Genomic DNA, 14,413 nt, shown 5'->3' on the forward strand with positions numbered 1-14,413 from the left:
AATAAAAATATTCCATTTTTCTATCATTTAAAATATGTTGTGTACAACATATTTTTAAGGACATCAAAGTTTAAAAATATTTTAAACTAGTAAGTGACATGTTAATAACTTGTTAATTTTCACTAGTAGAACATTAAAATATTATAACTTTTAGAATTTCAACAGGTAGGGCCTAAGTTATTGTAGTCGTATAGATCTCTAGCAACACACCACATTTCCAGGTCAACTATTTGTTTATAATTATAAGTGATGTATATTTATTTTCTTTTTATAAATCCACCGTGTCAACTTGTTGTTATCTGAAATACATATCTATTAATTATTTTTACTTCAGTTTAATGCTAATCCCCATCCCAGCTGAGATTTTCTAAAGTGAGCTAAAAAATTGAAAGATTTGAATGTGCCAGCTAGCATTTTGTTTTACATTATTTTACTTAATTAGCCAAAGGACGTTCACAGTGAGAGTTTGGAGAAAAAAGAGAATAGCTTCCCTACTTCAGTTGTTATTTGCCATTACAATAAAACTGTCTACACCCAACATCAGATAATTCAATGTCAGACTATTGGTGATTAATAATGCATTTCTTGCCGTATTTGAGATGTTCCTCCAGTGTCTAAACACACATTTGAATAAATTATGAGATATATAATAAAAAATGAGTTTTATAATAAAAAGGCTTACAATCCTTTGCAGTACAGCAGATTTATTGGATAATATGTTTATGATTGGTATGAGTATTGAACTAACAACATAAGGATATGTTGTACTATGCCTAACAGCAAGCCATACAGAAGAGTATTACATAAACATTGCAAAACACATTCACAACAACAAAGTTTTTTCTTAATGTCTAAGGCTAATACATTACAACAAAATTTACCTCATGTTTTTATTTTATTTTGAAAATTGACTTGTGTGTCAAACATTTCCTAAAAGATTAAAATTAACAAAATATTATGTAATGTGAATGTTTTAGATGTAATGTATTATTTGAAATACTCTTGTCAAATCCATTCATTAAAATATATTTAAAATGATTATAATTGAATTGTTCAGTCATCGCTGTTATCAATACACAAAAGAACCGCTACTATCTTTTCCAAAGTGCTACATTCATTTACTTTACATATAAAAAATACATATTGTTTAAAAAATATGACTATGATGTACATAAAAGGATTTTTATTGTAATTCATAATTACATAGTTTACTTAAAAATACAGAATTAAGTTGAAAAATAAAAATATTTGGTAGAGCAAAGCATGAATGAGGACAAGTGTAGAAGAACAGAGGTAAAGGCAGAAAGAAGGCAGGATATAGCACTGGTGCACCACAACAAGAGAAAGAAAGTGACCAGGTTTATTGATGTAAGAAAAGCCAAAATTGTTTTTAGGGACTATGATTATACCAAAACAAAATCAATTCAAATAATTACAAAACTGCAAAAAGAAACTTTAAAAATTGTATTAATTTTATATGCTGTTGTACATTTTAACATATGACAATAAAAGTATAGCACCATTTATATATAACATGTTTAAATATTGCAATTATGTACATATTAATTGTATGACATCACAGAAGGAAATCTACCTGCACGGATGATGAAGTTGATGCAGAGTGAAAGAGTAAAACATACTAAGGCAGTGATAAGTTTGTTGACAAAATGTTCTAGTTGTCTATGTAACATCTAATTCACGGCAACTAGAACAACATAACTTCATTTTATCTACTTATCCAACACCACACATAATTTAAAAAGAGAACACAATTTATAAAAACCATATGAATACCTGTTCACACCAAATAAAACTCAAATCTGGAAAATAATACTAAAGCTTGATCATGCATGACTACGTAAATGTGTTTAAAACACTACAGAACCAAATTTTAACAAAGATAAACAACAAACATGACATGACTCAAATTGAAACAAAGATAAACATCACATGACTCAACTTGAAACAAAGATGAAACTCACATTTAACTTAAAGAATATTGGACCATTAATGTACATTATGCTTAAGTGATTATATTACTAAACCAAAGCCATATCAAAGAAAATAGAGTAAATGGATTAACTGCCATTATAAGAAATATAAAAATGCAGTCTACTAAAGTATTTTTTAAAATTATTTTTTTTACCATGTAAATTTGAAAAGTATTCTCTAACTTGAGAAAGAGATTCTTCTCCCTCTGAAACAGAAAATACACTAGAAATTTATTGACACTAATGCCCAGTGAGGGATTTAAGTTTAAATATCAGCTAATTGCTAATCCTAGCAATAAATAGTTTTAAAAAGTGTTTTTATTTTACAACTTAAAAGTTTGTACTATAGTATTAATATATTGATAAAATAGACATTCCTAAATAGATGCTGAACTAGACAATCTGTCCTATTTCTTGATCCTGCTGATTTTCTTGGACTTGTCGTTAGTCTTGGGAGGATGAGCTGCCCCTGCTGTAATGTGACGACCATACAAGCTAAAACAAGAACAACATTTTTATCATCCTGAGATTCAAAACAGCAAGTAGCTATACAACATGCGAAACTTATTTCAGCTGGAAAAATAAAATCATCCTAAACATAATGAAATAAAATTTCCAAGCTGGAAAAATAAATAATCTTAAACATTATCAAACCAAATCTCCAGGACAATAAATGGATCTATTTAGCATTACTTACAATTTGTACGTGTCCGAGCGTATGTAGTCAAAAACATGTGAAACACCAACTTGGAACTGGTCAGCTATTGGCGCCACCCACGGATTGCCATCAGCTTTAAAAACTTGCTTCGTCCCTACCAGGTCTAAGTTGCCTGAGATAAACAATTCATCTGGGTATATTTTTTGCAAACCATAAGTTTTATAAAAATTGTAGTTTAAGTGTCATTTTTCTAAAACAGGACAAGGCAAAATCATGTCAATGAATCTTCCTGCATAAACTCCCATTTTAACATCACTACTGAGATCTCAGCAAGTTCTGTTGAGGGTCTTGGAAGTTACAAAAAATGTAAGGTGGTCGCGGTCAGACTATATGTTTCATTACAAAATATGTCTTAAATTTCACACAGGAAACAGTTTGGATGATTCAGGAAGTAATGAACACAAATGTTTAGGTTTAATCTGTGAGATAAGATTTATTAGCCTATAGATTTTGCTGATTAAGACACAAAGGAAAATATTTTATTTAAATGAGCCAGTTAAACTATAAAGAGAAAAGAATCTTCATTAGACCAAACAATCAATCGGGGATTCAGGGATGTTCTACTGACTTGGACCTGGATTTGAACTAGGGACCTTCTGGTTAGCAACCTACCGCTCTGCCACTTAGGCCATGCAGTTCCATAAGGGAAACTATGGTACATCACAACTGTCATGCTTATGTTACATTTGTTTACTATGACATTGTCATGCATGTTTCATTTATTTACTATGGACATTATTTAGTTTGGTTTAAAGAGTATTTGTGCTGGATGAGCAATTAAAAAGATGTAGGAATGAGAGAGTGATGACTGTGAAAACAAGAAACAATAAATGTGGTTCAAAAGCTGAAAATTGGTTGTCTTCATATTAAAGTACTTCTGCTCTATTTCACACTAGTGTAGAATTTCATATTACAACTTGTATTTGACCCTGTAAGCAGCACCAATATAGCAAGACCCACACTTTACTACAGAAGTCATCTGTCTCAGTACATTTGACACTGTAAGCAGCACCCATATAGCAAGACCCACACTTGACTACACCAATCATCTGTCTCAGTACATTTGACACTGTAAGCAGCACCAATATAGCAAGAACCACACATGACTACAACAGTCATCTGTCTCAGTACATTTGATGAAAACTTTGGTTACCCATCTCAGGAGGCAGCACAGTTAATCTGTTGCCCTGGATGTGGAGTTCCCTCAGGCGAGTCAGTTCTCCCAAATCTTTAGGCAAGGCAACCAGGTCATTGTCACGAAGAACTAACTGTAAACAACGGAGTGAAACATAACATGATAGTTACAACCATGGGGGAAATATAAAACAAGATAATTGTAGTCATATTTTTAAAAAAAAGAGATATTCACTTAACACTCTGTCTATTTTAAAAGTTTACTACAAATCTCCATGCATAAACTTACTATCTGTAAGTTCTTTAGACGCCCAATCTCTGGAGGCAGTTGTTCAAAATCATTATCTCCCATGTACAGTGCCCTCAATGTATCTGACAACAAGAAAGTATTCAAATGTGATTTTTATCAACTAGTTTTAAAAAGATAACCTAATATGAGGACCATTATCAATTTTTGAAAGTGATTCAAAAAGAGGTTTGGACTTTGCTAGCAACACCAACCTAAGCAAAAGAAATTAGTGGGATGGCTATTTTCAATAAGGTTGTTGTATGTAGCAACACCAATCTAAGCAAAAGAAGTTAGCAGGAAGGCTATTTTCCTTCAGGTTGTTGTATGTAGCAACACCAACCTAAGCAAAAGAAGTTAGCAGGAAGGCTATTTTCATTCAGGTTATTGTATGTAGCCTATTGTAGCAACACCAACCTAAGCAAAAGAAGTTAGCAGGAAGGCTATTTTCATTCAGGTTGTTGTATGTTACGTCCAGGACCTCCAGCATAGGACATGCACCAAAACCTCTGGGAAGTGAGCTCAACCGATTCATTCTACAAAATAAAACAATCTGTTTAATAAAGACAGGATGAAAGCTCTAGTTAAATCCTAAATATAATAAAATTATTCATGTTCTAGAAACATCTTTGAGTACAAAAGCATGTTTGAAAAGTAAATCTTTTATTTAAAGGGTTCTAAATCTATAATTAAGGTGACTCACCCGACATTTAAAATTTTTAGCTTAGGCATAGAACTCAAGGTAGTTGGTAGCTCCTGAAGAATTTAGGTTACAATTTATTGACATAGATAAAACATTATGTACAACATATAAAATATAACAAAAAGTGTGTATCAGTTTATTGATGAATTAATAAATACTAAATGTAATAGTAACAAAGTGAAGCTCATAACTAACCTCAATCATGTTGTTGAATAAAACAATTATTTCAAGATTAAGAAAATTAGCAATGTTTCCAGGTATAGCTGTGAAAATTAAGAAAACATTTTTGAATGAAACAGTGCATTTACCACTATAGCTTTTTTGAAATAGTTTTTCTACATTTCACATAATAAACTTACAACAATGACATCGTGTGACAATAAGTCTTATTAGTGTGAAGCCCAAAATTATGTTGAAACGTATTGTATTTAATACTTGCACAGGGCATGTTGCAAAAACAAAACAGGGAACATAATCATAACAGTTCAAAATTTTACGTCATTTTGTTTTCTGAGTTTAATTCTTAATATAATTTTAAAAAATCAACTCTTGTACACTATTATTTCCATTTCTATGTTGTGATTTAAGCTGGTAATAATTTTAGAGCTTTGATGATCTTATTCAATGGTATAGTGTGGTGCACACATGTGGCTAAGATACACAACTCAGTATTGTACGGTTAGATTAACCAATACTTACAAACTATTTTGTTATGGGCAAGGACCAGCTTGGTAAGATTTTTCAAGTTTACTGAAATGAAAAAAAAAAGATTTTAAATAATGTGATAATGTGAGACTAGTAGGCCTACTGTTTTCACATTCCAAGGAAGACTCAACCCTACATTAATCATTAAAGAATAAACAATAAAGGGTGTAAGTGACTAAAGTACTGTAAGTAAGTGTTAAAGTTAAAGGGATCATCCTTATATAATAAACTGTAGGCCTAATTTAGGGCCTAATAAATATAGGCCTATGACTATACATAAATATTCAAACGATTAAGTTACTGATTGTAAAAGACATACTAGTAAAACTTTTATTAAAGGACTAAAACTAAAAGATTTGCTAAAACTTAAATTTAAAAAAAACAGATGTAGGCCCCTACCAAAGCCAGGAATTTCCAGAATGTTGACTATGTTTTTATCAACTAAAACCAGCTCTGTACTATTTCCTTCTTTTGCATCATCAACCATTTTTTTTAGTTTACTAGCCATTTTTTTAAATAAAAAAGATTTAGAGGATCTAGCTTATACAATTAAAGAAGGTTTTATTAAAGAAATGAATTATTTATTGACTATTTAAGGAAACCCGGAAGTGTACATAATAAATAGTCCTGATCCAACTTTTGTAAATCTAGATAAATTGGTAAAAATAGTTTAATAATAAACTTAAAAAATATGAATTGCTGTTTCGATTCAGACTTACCAATAGTTGGTTAAATGAAAACAAAGTAAAACTAAACAATAAATAATCGATGTAAATATATCTTCAATTAAAGTAGATTATTTTAAAAAAAACTATTAGATCTAATTGTTCTCTTGGTTTATCAACTGATTGTTTTTAGTAAACGAATAAAACAATTCCGATAACTCTAAAATAAAAGTCTAAATGTTAGATATTTCAGTATTTTTTTCTCGATATTTTATTTTTATTTAGGCCTGTAGTTGTATAAGATCCACTTAGGACTAAGGTTACTTGATCTATATTTAAATATATTAGGTATTTATATTTATTAGCCTATTAATTAAATTAAATCATTAGGCCTATTGACTCCGTGTGTTAGAATAGTTAATGACAGTTAATGATTGAGGCAAGCTTTTATTTTTATTTAATTTTTCCTTTCATGCTTTGACTTTTATTGATGAATGATGGCACCTTGCATTAACTTTGATATATACTATATACTAGTAAAATAGTGTTTTTTTTTAAAACACATAACTGTCTTTAGTGACCTTGTCTTAACTCTTCACTCTCTCAAATTGTCTGACTGACTGGATCTTTTCCATCAGACCATTGCCATTCTTTTTGTAGCCAGTATTCACTGTCCAGTGACTCGGCCAGTTTCAGATTTCAAGTTTCTGTTTCGCTTGATTAAAAACTAAACTAAATTTGAATTCATACTCCTACCAGTTTTGATTTAAATTATATATATTATATAGATATAGATCTCTTGTCAAGAGTAGGCTAAATAGTAAATAAATAATTAAATATCCATTCATTAGGCTCCTTTTTTCATTTGCAAGTTGACTCAAAAACCAATTGTTAGGCCTAATAATTTTGATGTAATAAAAAAAGTTACTTTGACCAAACTTTTATCCAGTGTGTTTTATTTTGAATATAGGCGGTTTAATACTAGAATAATTTAGTAAACATTAGCTAAAGTAAAGGCCTAGGCAAATTTTATTCACAGTATAGGCCTAATTAATTTTAATATTGGAGTACAAACAAAATACTATAACATCAACATTATAGCTTGTAATTTTAAATATTAATTTATTTCTAGCAAAGAAGAGAATGCAGACTCTAAGAGAACTCCAGACATTGAATGGCCACACAGACAGAGCCTGGTGTGTTTCATGGAGTCCCAGTGGTTTACTTCTAGCTTCGTGTGGTGGGGACAAAACAATCAGAATTTGGGGAAAAGAAGGTCCAAACCATTTGATTTCAATTGTTTATGTTTATAACTGTTAAGAAATGTAATTTTTAGAAAAAAGTAATTTCTTTTGATCTCTTCTTTCATTTTTGTGACATAATAAAGTAATAATAAACAGTCTGAATTAAAAAACTGAAACATTTAATTTACTAGGTGACAAATGGTTGTGCAAGTCTGTTTTAGCTGATGCCCATACTAGAACTGTAAGATCTGTGTCATGGTCACCCTGTGGTCAGTACCTGGCTGCGGCAAGCTTTGATGCTACCACCAGTGTGTGGAGTAGGAAATCTGGAGAGTTTGAATGCTTGGCCACCTTAGAGGGGCATGAGAATGAGGTGAAGGGTGCATCATGGGCCTGTACGGGAAGTTTGCTTGCAACTTGCAGTAGGGACAAGAGTGTGTGGATTTGGGAAGGTAATTTGCTCTTGTGTTTCATCAACCCAATATTGTGTCTTTAAGTGTAAACCGTACTGAAGTAGTTAAGTGCACTGTCAGACAAAAGGGTCCAAAACCAGAAGAAGAGTTCTCTATTCTATTCTGAGCAAACTTTGCTTTTCCCAGTTGGAGTCAGATACCCACCAAAACTTGGAAAACTCAAAGATGTCCTACATACTTGAGAAGTGGAACCAATTTTGACTATCAAATTAGCAATCATGAGCGCTACACCATAACCATGCTGTCCCATGTGATATATATTAATAGTACCTTTAATTTTAATATATGTGTAATAATATATATATATAATTGTTAAAACATTTCACTTGATGCTTTAACAAGTCCTCATCTTGATTAGAAACATTACAAAATATAATAGATTATATATTATATATATTTTGTTCATTCTTCCATTATAATTGCATAACAGAATTTTAATAAATAATATAACCACAATTACAGTGACAGCGGATGAAGAGTTTGAATGTGCTAGCGTGATGTCAACACACTCTCAAGATGTTAAACATGTGAAGTGGCACCCTCACAAGGAAGTTCTTGCCTCTTGTGGCTACGATGACACAATCCGCTTCTTCAGGGAGCAGTCAGATGACTGGGAATGTTTTGCCACGCTGAAAGGTCACGGCTCCACTGTCTGGTCACTTGACTTTGATAAATCTGGCAGTCGGCTGGCCTCTTGCAGTGCAGACTCTACTGTTAAAATCTGGCAAGAATACGAGCCTGGCAACCCAGAAGGTGTGGCCACCACGGACAATCTCCCCACATGGAAGTGTGTGTGTACAATCAGTGGATTCCACGAGAGACCTATCTACGACATTAGCTGGTGCCATCTCTCTGGTTGCCTAGCAACAGCTTCAGGAGATGACAGCATTTGCATCTACAAAGAGCTTCCCACCGCAGATGCCAAAAATCAGCCTCAGTTTGAGCTGGCTGCTAGAGCAAGGGGAGCTCACTCTCAAGATGTTAACAGCATAAACTGGCACCCTAAAGAGCAGGGGTTGTTGGCCTCTTGTAGTGATGATGGTTCAGTCAAGTTGTGGTGCTTAGAACAAGATTAACATTTTGAAATGGAATATTGTATTTATTTTAACCCAGAAACAGATTTATATCTATCTTTAGTTATTATAAAACAATGAACAAGCGGTACAATACTTGTGTAATAAAAAAATAAAACAAAATTCAAGTTCTTATGAAAGTATGATAAAATATTAAAATGCCTTAGTAAATGTTTATATCCTGCTAGCCACTGGGGACTGAGTTTAGTGTTGCAAGCTACTGTAAAAGTTTTACTAATAATTTTAAGCAATATAATGCCACAGATGTATTTTATAAATATTGTTTATTATAAAAAATAATATTATTACACATTTTTTGAAGCATCAAACCCAAGTGGGTTAAATGTATGCATGATTGATTATTTAACATGCAAGTCAATTTAGTCATGGTCATAAAAGATGTATGATAAAGGAAAATGGGCATTGATTATTTATATTTTGAAGTAACACATGAACAAAAAATTCAATTCTAGTTTGTTCCAAGTACACTGAAATGTAAAAAAAAAACATGTTACCAGTTAAAACCAAGTTAGTCTTATTGTTCTAGCGTTGTTTATAGAACAGAAAACATTCAGCTGTAAACATACAAATGAATCCAGAAACCTTGGAACACATTGAGATCAAGTCACATGGGATCATTCATTTCTTGTGACAATGTAAGCTTTTAAATCCTCTTTTGTGATCCAGCTGCTTTATTAGAAGTTACTTAAGCATGATCTTATTTTAATTAAAACAATTTATTTTCCCCCAAAAACATGACTATTGATTGGCTTTAATAACAAAATTTTGAAACTTCTTTTTTCTAAATATTGTTGTAATACTGTCATGTAGGTCTAGACACTGTATTATGTAAAGGTTATGGCCCTTCTTGTTTGAATCCATTGGATGGGTACAGGATTATAGAACTTGGTTAAATAATATTGTGTGTAGTCAGTAGACCTGACTATGTTGGGTATTGGACACTAGATTATTTATTGTGAAATTAAGGAGTTCATGAAAAACTATTTTGTTGAAATACGGTTGAAGAGATACATGTTGATTATAGTTTAAAATCATGGCTAGAGCTAACTGAAAAACCCAAATATAAACGTTTGAAATGATGAAGCGAGATAGCTACTGTTAATACTATTTGACGCTGCCTTTTTGTCAGTGAAAAAAAAAGCTCATTTAGTTTATGATTGAAATTTTTAAAAATCTTTATCATTTTAGCAATAAAACATTCATTAAATTAGTAAAAAACAAAATGTAATGTGGAACAAATACACAAAACACGGCATATTTCACCTATCATTGATAGACTAAAGTAAAATAGATATTTAAAAAAACAACAACAAAAAGGTGCAATTTTAAGGGGTATCGTCGGTGGTTGTGTGACGTAACTTTAGTGTGTGTTTAGGTAAACAGTTCTTTTTTTTTAAAAATTGGCTGTGATGTAAGAGAAGCTTAATGGACTTATTTGAACGCAACATATCGAACAAAACCCATCCGTACACCAAACATATCACCCAGCCCACATAATACATCGAATGTAAATTATTTTGGTTAATGGCTTCCTAGGAGTGGGACAAACCAACATTTAAACGCAGAATCTGCAGGGAACAACTTAGCTGTTAGGTTTCTGCTACATATAGCAGTCCTGTCGTACAGCCAAGCCAGAGGTAGCCTGACGGTCATATGTAACCTGGTGGTAGCCTGAGGCCGTGATCTGTCTTAAGATGATGGCTAGGTTAATTAGCTCTTCACTGATTGGTTTGTTAAATGAAATATTTGGCCGAGCCTTGGTGTTCTTCCATAAATGGGTCAAGCAATTTTAGCCTTCGCCTCCCCCCCCTATCGCCACACGTCATCACAAAAAGACAGAATCTGTTAAATGAAGTCACAAAACACATAATTCTGACGTAATTACATACTGTTATACTGGTAATTAAATCAAAATACGATCCCCAAGTAGCATATACCTCACACACGCTTGACCCCCCCCCCCCCGGCCCCACATGTGTGAGGGGGGAATGGATGGTGTAGAAGTGAAATTTCAGTCAGGTCTCACCACTCACCAAGAGCCGTATTCTAAAAGAGCCCCTTCCCCCCCCCCACACACACACAAAGCCAGATAGACACCCATACAAAATGATGGCCCAACACACTAAACCACAGCCAAACAGCGATGATCCTACACTAAACCACAGCCACACACTCAGCTATTTAGCCACTTCCACACAATCCTAATCTGCCCCTACTCATGACAATGCCCACAATCCAGCTGACGATCTATTATATCAATATCTGCGTCAGGCCACTATCTAGTATATCAATATCTGCGTCAGGCAACTATCTAGTATATCAATATCTGCGTCAGGCCCAAGCGATCAACAAAGGCTTTTGTTCCAGTCCTCCTCGATAATTTATCAACAGCTGTAGGCCGACTGCACCACCAGATAAATACCAAGGACTTAGGATAATAAACAAGGGAATAAACTCTCCATTGAAAACAATAACTCACACAGCTGTTACTAAACAGAATTTATAACTAAGGTTACAGAGGGGTAGCTACGTTGAGTTACGTCCCATTGTTGTGTTATCAATGGAATAGTTTGGCAAAGTTTGTTCTAGGCTTTTTCTAAATGAAAGAATTATGAGCTATAAATATGGTTTCGGTCACACTTGAGTACCTTGTTTGGTACCCGCGATCCCAATAAAAGATAATAGTTGGTTGTTCTGTGTGTGTGTGTGTGTGTGTAGAGTGGATGTGGTTTCTGGTAGTTGATTGTTCCGTGTGTGTGTGTGTAGAGTGGATGTGGTTTCTGGTAGTTGGTTGTTCTATGTGTGTAGAAGGTGGTGGTGAGTGGTGATGGTGGTTGTGGTTTCTGGTAGTTGGTTGTTCTGTGTGATGATGGTGATGGTGATGATGGTGGCTTCTCGTAGTTAGTTGTTCTATGTGTGTAGATGGTGATGGTGATGATGGCTGCGGTTTCTGATAGTTGGTCGTTCTGTGTGTAGATGGTGATGGTGATTGTGGTTTCTGATTGCTTGTTGTTATCTTTGTGTAGATGGTTATAGTGGTTGTTTCTGGATCTGTAATTAGCATGAAGTCGGTGCTGATTGTTGAAAACTGTCTTATGTTGTGTCATATATAACGGCCATGCTAGACCACTTATTGTATGGCAGCCATGATGATCCAGTGTAAACGATTGCGACCACCACTACGATGAGACACGCTAATCGACATTTTGTTTCACGTTTTGATGTCACACCACACTGAAACCACCTTGCTAACATGAGACACACTCGTGTGCACTGGTTATTTTAAAAAAAACCGTTTTTATTTATTAGATAGCAAAACTGTCACCCCCCTCCCGTATCACAGTCTTGAATATAAATTCGATTATGCGGACCTGGATTAATTACTACGAGCCGATCCGGGGCGTATCATACGCCGCTATTTAGTTTTATTTTCTACTTTTCAGTAATTCATAATTTTTGAATTAGACAGTACCAATGTTGCCACTGAAAATATTTGCTTTAAAACACTATCAGATGGTCGTTAAGGGCGATACCGTCCTCCTTTCCCCTACCCCATCTCACTCCCCCCCACTCCCCCCCCCCCCCCCCATTGAAAGCAAACTCCTCTTCGTTACCTCCCCTAAGTTTAAAATCGTTTCAAACTACATTATCTGCCCCTAATAGCCGTCACTAAACCCGGCTCTACGATTGTAAACAGCGTGAACCACAGCTCGCCAGACTTCCTAGAGAGAAAGAGAGGGGACTGCAAGGCGCGCTTACAGCTTGTTTTCTAATGTCTCCAAGAAGAGAATTATATATATACGAGCCGACCCGCGGCGTATCATACGACGCTATTCAGTTGTTTAATTTTCTACTTTTCAGTGGTTCATAATTTGTGAATTCTACAGTACCAATGCTGCCACTGAAAATATTTGCTTTAAAATACTATCAGTTGGTCGTTAAGGACGATACCCCCCCCCCTTCCGTGAAAGCAGCCTCCCCTTAATTATCTCACCTAAGTTAAAAATAATTTCAAACTAAATTATCTGCCCCTAATAGGCGTCACTAAACCCGGCTCTATGATTGTTAACATTTAGCGTCAACCACAGCTCACCAGACCATGTGGTGGGTGGGGGAGGTTGACTTAGGCCTAGTGAAGAAGAGAGGGGACTGCAAGGCGCGCTTACAGCTTGTTTTCTAGGGTCTCCAAGAAGAGAATTATATATATATAGACGAGCCGACCCGCTGCGTATCATACGCCGCTATTTAGTCGTTTTTTTTTTCTACTTTTCAGTAATTTATAATTTGTGAATTCGACAGTACCAATGCTGCCACTGAAAATATTTGCTTAAAAACACTAAACCCCCCCCCCTTCCCCCCCCCCCACATGAAAGCAGCCTCCTCTTAGCTAACTCCTCTAAGTTTAAAATCGTTTCAAACTAAATTATCTGCCCCTAATAGCCGTCACCAAACCCGTCTCTATGATTGTAAAATGTAAACAGCATGAACCACAGCTCACCAAACCATGTGAGGGGGTGGAGGTGGTGGGGGGGGGGGGGTAGCGATAGAGAGGAAGAGAGGGGACTGTAAGGCGCGCTTGCAGCTTGTTTTCTAACGGCTCCCAGAAGAGAATTATATATATAGATATAGATTTCACCTTGAAGTGGCTTCGTAAAAAACGTTGTAAGGATTAGCGATCCTATTGACCGTGTCGCACATAAAAAAAGGCCTGCAACGTGTCATTGTTTTAATGGTCGCCTCATTGTGGGGATCTAATTCCATTACTATTTTATATTAAGCCTGGGAAAGGGGCGGGGGGGGGGGGGGGCAGGAGGTGGAAATAAAATAAAAACTGAGCCAGCTGTCGGTTTAATATGTACTTTATGTTGTAATAGGGTTTTATCACGTGCCAACATAAGAGGCATATCGGGGTAGGGTGTACAGGTGTGGGGTTTGGAGCTGGGGGTGGGTAGGGCACTGTTTTGAATACTTTTTTAAACAAGAAAATTACCTAAACAACGGAAAATTTCACTGTATGTAATGACAGCATTAATCTTTTTGATATAAGAAGCTATATGGAAGTAAAATTGAGAAAAAAGTAATGGAAACCAGGCCTTGTTCGGGGCTTTGACTTCTTAAGAAGAGAGGGAGGGGGCAGGGGGGAGGGGGGGGCTCTCTACTGGCAGACATTTTGAAATGTCACGTAATTTTTGTTACATTGCAGTTGTCATTAGGCAGTTGCCGAATCTTTTGCAGTTGTCACTAGGCAGTTACCGAATCTTTTGCAGTTGTCACTAGGCAACTACAGGGTCTTTTATGAGAAATCTGGAACAATGGATCGCAGATAATATACTACACACTCTTAGCATTTACAATCATTTTCCCCCCGTGTTGTCATTCAATATCAGGTAACAGAATTAC

General features: G+C 34.8%; 2 protein-coding genes across 3 annotated transcripts; one reads left to right on the plus strand and one right to left on the minus strand.

Annotated features, from left to right (window-relative positions):
- Positions 1–656: 656 nt before the first annotated feature.
- Positions 657–6,159, minus strand: LOC131938232 (ras suppressor protein 1-like). Its single transcript, XM_059296157.1, has 9 exons — positions 5,937–6,159; positions 5,532–5,582; positions 5,028–5,095; positions 4,833–4,885; positions 4,547–4,665; positions 4,133–4,215; positions 3,863–3,977; positions 2,689–2,821; positions 657–2,486 (listed from the first exon to the last, which is right to left on the minus strand). The coding sequence occupies exons 1-9, from the start codon at positions 6,043–6,045 to the stop codon at positions 2,399–2,401; spliced, it is 819 nt and encodes a 272-aa protein (XP_059152140.1). The 5' UTR covers positions 6,046–6,159; the 3' UTR covers positions 657–2,398.
- A 257-nt stretch (positions 6,160–6,416) lies between these two features.
- Positions 6,417–9,947, plus strand: LOC131938215 (putative cytosolic iron-sulfur protein assembly protein CIAO1 homolog). Of its 2 annotated transcripts, none has more exons than XM_059296146.1 (4): positions 6,417–6,521; positions 7,335–7,478; positions 7,638–7,898; positions 8,382–9,947. In XM_059296146.1, exons 2-4 carry the CDS (start codon positions 7,346–7,348, stop codon positions 8,993–8,995), a joined length of 1,008 nt encoding a protein of 335 aa, XP_059152129.1. In that variant the 5' UTR covers positions 6,417–6,521; positions 7,335–7,345; the 3' UTR covers positions 8,996–9,947. The 2 variants fall into 2 exon arrangements, with proteins under 2 accessions (XP_059152129.1, XP_059152121.1); XM_059296138.1 differs by having other exon boundaries at positions 6,417–6,550; positions 8,382–9,946.
- The last annotated feature ends 4,466 nt before the right edge of the window (positions 9,948–14,413 follow it).

This window comes from Physella acuta, unplaced genomic scaffold (assembly GCF_028476545.2).
Source record: "Physella acuta isolate Inbredline_101_S28 unplaced genomic scaffold, ASM2847654v3 ptg000017l, whole genome shotgun sequence".
Lineage (NCBI taxonomy): Eukaryota > Metazoa > Mollusca > Gastropoda > Physidae > Physella > Physella acuta.